The sequence below is a fragment of the Stegastes partitus genome, unplaced genomic scaffold, assembly GCF_000690725.1.
Source record: "Stegastes partitus isolate 25-593 unplaced genomic scaffold, Stegastes_partitus-1.0.2 Scaffold709, whole genome shotgun sequence".
Taxonomy (NCBI): Eukaryota; Metazoa; Chordata; class Actinopteri; family Pomacentridae; genus Stegastes; species Stegastes partitus.
The window spans coordinates 333,087-338,797 of record NW_007578440.1 but is presented as its reverse complement, the minus strand read 5'-3'; the positions used below and the strand labels follow the sequence as shown (position 1 = coordinate 338,797).

Here is a 5,711-nt window from a genome sequence, read left to right as displayed (position 1 = left end):
GACTGACATCCCTGCACCAGATCCCACCACCGGGTTATTCCCCACGACCGGCACCCCTTCACCGGACTTTGTTTCTGCCTCCTGGTGCCCATCACTCCACCACCTTCCCTAATAAATCCTGTTTCCTTGAACCCTTCTCCCTTTTCGTTTGGGTCCACCCGCACAGTCACTGAGCACGAACCGTCACAACTATGATTGCATTACAAATGTGAGAAATGTTATCTTTAGACGTGTGTCCTGAAAGATTGTTTAGTTTTTGTTAAAGTATTTATGTATTAAAATTTTTTTTTTTTAACTTAAATCAAGGTCTGATTATTCTCAGATTGGATCTGATTTACCATTAGCTAAATGTATGCACATTTTAGACTTTAAGATGGGTTTTTTTTTTTAAAACTCCTAGCCTAGGAGGTGTAATGGAAGAGTGAGTTTCCCTTGAGACAAGGAAGGTATTGCACCAGTGGTAATAAATTAGACTGTGAGAACACTGTTATTTAAGAACTTTAATGAACTAAAAAGAAATACACATTTAAAGTAAAACTGACAGAAGCCCATTGGGGGGAAAAAAACATAAGAGTAATATAATGCTATCTAAAGCTGCTACAAATTGATCAGCAGGTTTTATTACAGCCACTAAATTGTCTTATTAATTTTAATTTCCCTTATTACTGTGAAAACACTCTGCAACACTCTGATATGATCCTCTGACTGTAAATTACTGTACTTTATATTGAGGCATTGTTGCATATGTATTTTCTGAAGTGTTGGTATTTGTCTTTAGGCTGTTTCTGTGAGTTTGTACTCAGTGCTTCAAATCCTCATAAAGATGCAGTTTTAGTTGTTTTTTGCCCCCTAACCTAAACTCAGCATGATTAAGGCTTTTTCAATAAAAAATCTTTGCGATTATATTACAATGTGGATGTTATTACAAGCTGCTGATAATGACAACAGGTTTTAATAGCTTGAAAAGAATACATTACACATCTTGTTAGGAAAATTCTTCAGTGGAGTCCTAGCTGCTCCAAATCAATACAGAGTCGTCTCTTAAGTCAGAGCAAAGTTTTACTTGCAGCAAGGAGCAACATGTACAGCACAGAGTCTGAACAAGTGACAAACTAAAAGCATGAAGCGTTGGTTCTTATATACAGAAAACAGAAGACAACCTCCTGCAAATGTGTGCGTGTAGGCATGGTGTTTTCACTACCCGCTAAGGACGTCTTGTCCTTATCTCACACTAGCAAGGTGAAATAGAGGCAATGAACCTTTACAGCATTCTCATACTTTTCACAAAGATCATTGGATCATAACAGAATTATTCTAACACATCTTTACAATTCAAAATTCCTCATACTGAAGATTTAGTAATCAGTATCGGTGGTACGAATAGAACAAAAAAATCAATTTACATACAAACCTCTCTTTACTATCCCCTTAGCAACTCTCTCATCTGTTGAATTTGTACGTCCATGTATAGTTTCTGCCTGTATTTCATTAAAGGATGCCAGTATTTCCTACTCGTGTTGATACTTTGAGATATACTGCTGCCCAGTGTCAGAGATCTTTCATCAGTGACACTCTTCTTTTTATGCCATGACTGGAAATGGTGGTGAAAGCACCCCATATCCTACAGAAGTCACTTTGACACCCTAAGGGCCTCTAAGGGTCAAATTCATCTTTGAATAAAACGTTTAGAAAATGTATCTTCATGTTTCCAAGCCTACTGCCAACGTTTCTTTTTGTAAACTTTAGTCATGGGTGGGTGAAGTTGAGTTTTATGCACAGCTAAGTGTCTCTGGACAATCCTGCTTTGACAGAGGCTTTCCCTAAAAAGCCTTTATCTGACAAAATTCACCTATGCCCTCAATCTCTTACAAATTTTGTTGATCAATCTTCAGCTTTCTTGAAATACCGGTAGTTTCCGTGCCGCTTGCAAAACATTGAACTATTCCACACTTGTTATCTCCAGCTGATCATTATCACGTCTGTTATTGCATGAGAACTACGACTTGCTTGATCATGTGGAACGTCATCTTGGACTTTGTTTCTCTTTAATTAATATCATCTGGCAAAGTACTTAACAGCGCTGTCTGAGAGCCTCATAAGCTGTTCTGCGTAGCTGGAGAACTGCAGCAGACTCACTAAAAGAACTTCTGATTTGATAATCCTTTGTTAATTATTATGTCTAACAATTTTTTACAAGGGAAGGCGGATTTGGATGCACTGATATTTGTACATGTACTTGTCATTTTTACTGCAGTATTGGGAAGAATCTTGAATGAGGTTTACATATCTGATCTTGGTCTACACCCTTCTTTTGTTGTGTTTGTTTGTTTTATGATGTACACATATTATATATGTATGTATGCATATGTATGTGGGTGTGTATATGCAGATATGTGCTTTCTGGGGGGGTAGGTGAGGGTTCGAATGTTATTGTTATATTGTTATGTGCTGTATTTTTTGTCGTATTTGTCCTTATACATTCGCTACGTTAGTGTTTGGATGATTTATCTTGTAAAAGGAAAACAAATAAAAATTTGATCACAACAAAAAATACAAAAAAAAAACCCAGCGCTGTCTGAGATTGTTACCAGCTGTCTAAACCAATCAAAAAGTTAAGTGAGAAACTAAAAACTAATTACTTATGTGACTAAAATCCAACTGAAATGTCGCAATCATTTGGAAGACAGTGTGGTGTAGAAATGCATCTGAATGATGTTTATGAGACAACAGACACAATGACTGGACAACACATTCAGCAGGTTGTTGTTCAGATTTACTTGAAGCAAGTATGAGGAGCATAGATTTCAAGAGAAGAATGTTTCATCAGGATGTTGTCACTCAGTACTTGGGCCAGTGATGGTAATCCCTCCACTGCTAACCAAGGTCGTCTCCGGTCGGATGTTTTTCTGGACCGACCCAACAATCTCTCTCTCTGTGTACAATACATGGCAATGGTCAGTTACAATAGACCCAAAGTCAGTCAGATACAAGATGAAGGCAGATGGCTTTTACTGACTTCGAGCGCAATTTAATGGTGCCAGTACGAATGCTGTACTACTTACTCTTTCTGAAGCATCTAGGTTCACAGGTATTTCCAAGAGAAGGTTGGCACACAGCTGCATCACAGTGGATATACACCTGGTCAAAAAAAACAAAGACACCATTAACAAATACACTCACAAGAAAATAATGTAAACACGAAGCACATTTTTCCTGAATCCTTTACCGATTCTCTGAGAGGAATCAAACCCTCTGGCTCTGCATTTCCTGTCTTGCCGGGAGTCTTGACGGGCTCCTGTCCACCCCTAGCTACGAAAGTGAACATCTTGAAAATAAATCGCCTGTGGTGAGATGGGTACGCGAGTCCTGATGAGGAATCCACAGGGACCAGTGTTGTTTGGTAACGATCATCACGGTAAGGGCAGCTATGACAAGAGGAGAGAGTGTCCAGTATGATTAAAGAAAAGTTGTAAAAATGACTCTTTGACTCTCAGACCTAGACCTCCTAGTCTTACCCATCAATCAGCAAGTCCCACTGAGGAAGACTGTGAGGGTAGGGGTCACTGGTTGCCCAGCATCTTCCCAGAGTTAAGACAAGGTTGGGATCAGTCCTCTCCAGCATTCGGACCTCAACGTAAACAGGATCCCTGAGCACCTTCGAGACAGGGTAGTCGGCATCCTGGTAAAAGGAGCTGTAGGCTACCACCTCTGCCCCAACAAAGAGACTGGTCAGTGACAGAGTTACTGCCAAATCAAATGAATGAGTGTGTACAAGGGTAACTTCCACACTAACCTTCATTGCAACCCTTGGTAAGACAACGTCCATTGCCCAGCCTGAGCTCCACACGCAGAGGTCCAGGAGCTGCAACTGGGAGTGGTGAAGGAAGAGTACTAACTTCAACCACCAGAGCTGCAACTGTGGTGCCAATATATTTGCACTGCACAAGTAGCCTGAAACAAGAATGAAATTCTATGTCAGTATGTAAGAAAATCATCTGAGTGAGGTTTAACTTCTTAAGTCTGAACTGTAATCTGTCTTTCTGAATGCTTTAAATCCTCTGGTCTTCACCAACATGTGCTAATCTTTCAGCCTATGTTGTGACCATGCAGTGTTAAAGAAATAAAGACACGTACTCATAGCTGCTGTCCCTGGTAATGGCTCCGTAAGGTCCAACAGCCACTTCGTATGAGGAGGTCATCCTGTTTTCGTAGACTACAGCGCCGTTGTCGTCCTACGGTACGTTGGCAGTATTTAAATCTTTATTATTGCCTGATGAAAATGAACACAAGTCAATGCAATGAAGAGTTACAACACTTACCATCACAAGAGTGCCACAGGCAGTGACAGGGAACTGGTAGATGGCAAAAGCGGAGGTGACGCCAACAGGGCCACAGTTCGGACCACTTCCAAGGAAAGAAAGTGACTCCAAATCGAGGTGGGGCAGGGTAGCGTCTCTGGCCACCACTATGATGAACTGGGCGTCCTTGGTGCACTGAAGAGTCACTGAGACCAACAAATTAGAAATCAAAGACTATGCGACAATGCTATACTTTTCAGCATTAGAAGCAGAGTGGTATAGGTGTTATGTTGTGTGAAAAAGATCTGAGGGAGAGAGAAACACTTACCAGCTTTGCCGTAGTAACACATGCGTCCATCGAAGCAGCAGTTTATGGCCTCGCATTCTAAACCGGTGATCCTGGGAGCACCACACTGAATCTTGTACTGCTCAGCCACTTCACAAGTGTGAAATACGGGCGGAAAAGCAGGGTCCACGGGAGGTTGAGGCTTCTGAGCATGCTGGGAATGCTGAGAAGTCTGGGAATGCTGAGTAGTCTGGGACTTCGGAGGAGTCTTAGAATTCTGACTAGTCTGGGAATTCTGAGTAGTCTGGGAATACTGAGTAGTCTGGGAATACTGAGGAGGCAGTGGCTGGGGAGGAGGCTGGGGAGGAAGAGTAATCTTTTTGGGGGGATTGTCTGGCCTCTGAGGCAGCTGAACTGATTGTGAAGGCGGAGCTTTATATTGCGGAATCTGAGAAAACTGGGGATACTGAGCCTCAGCCAGACCGCCAAGCAGGGCTGCTGCTAGAAAGCAACAACAAATCAACTTCATTGCCATGGCTTCACAGCACAGAGTGACTCACAGCGAACACTAGGTGCTGTGAAAACTATGGTGCAATATGTCGACTTTTATAAGGTACGGAGAGCACTGATTTGTTGATATCTCACATCTTATTTGCTGTCCACGGCTGCCAACTGGATGCTCCGGTCACTGATTGGTCGGTGGTGATGCACTGAAGCGATAAGCGGCATTGCTAAAGAGTAAACTAACGATTTCAGCAATGTCACCGAGGTTTTGCATCAGCAGAAACTAACAGCTATGCTTGTAAACATACTATTATGTATACAAGAATATTTATTGATTGCTAACTACAACGGTTTTGCTACAGACAGCCATCCGATTGTCAGCAACCCCGAATGAATAACTTCTATCTCTTTGGAACAATTTCAAAATAATAACCTTCACATGGTCTCAATGACCTGCAATGTGCCGGTCACACTGTAAACAAACATCTCTTCTTATCTTTAAGCTTGACATTGCTAAAACAGGGCAACACAACAGGACAAATTGACACGGTTGGAATTAGCAGGTCATCAGCGGGTATATGGCAAGCATGTCCAGTATCCAGTTGTTTGGTTGGAGCAACATT

At 41.6% G+C, this 5,711-nt stretch overlaps 1 protein-coding gene across 1 annotated transcript; it reads right to left on the bottom strand.

The window, feature by feature from the left end:
* Positions 1–2,751: 2,751 nt before the first annotated feature.
* LOC103364021 (zona pellucida sperm-binding protein 4-like) lies at positions 2,752–5,132 on the bottom strand. The gene is made up of 8 exons (XM_008291018.1): positions 4,627–5,132; positions 4,320–4,504; positions 4,135–4,232; positions 3,794–3,951; positions 3,516–3,708; positions 3,227–3,425; positions 3,063–3,138; positions 2,752–2,932 (listed from the first exon to the last, which is right to left on the bottom strand). The coding sequence occupies exons 1-8, from the start codon at positions 5,117–5,119 to the stop codon at positions 2,835–2,837; spliced, it is 1,500 nt and encodes a 499-aa protein (XP_008289240.1). The 5' UTR covers positions 5,120–5,132; the 3' UTR covers positions 2,752–2,834.
* Positions 5,133–5,711: the final 579 nt, after the last annotated feature.

Excerpts from the sequence above, each read along its gene's own strand:
- LOC103364021 (XM_008291018.1), bottom strand. The coding sequence starts at position 5,119 with ATGGCAATGAAGTTGATTTGTTGTTGCTTTCTAGCAGCAGCCCTGCTT. Across the intron at positions 4,505-4,626 it reads GTGTTACTACGGCAAAGCTG|TGACTCTTCAGTGCACCAAG; the intron begins GTAAGTGTTTCT and ends TGTTGGTCTCAG. Across the intron at positions 3,709-3,793 it reads TACCAAGGGTTGCAATGAAG|AGGTGGTAGCCTACAGCTCC; the intron begins GTTAGTGTGGAA and ends TTGTTGGGGCAG.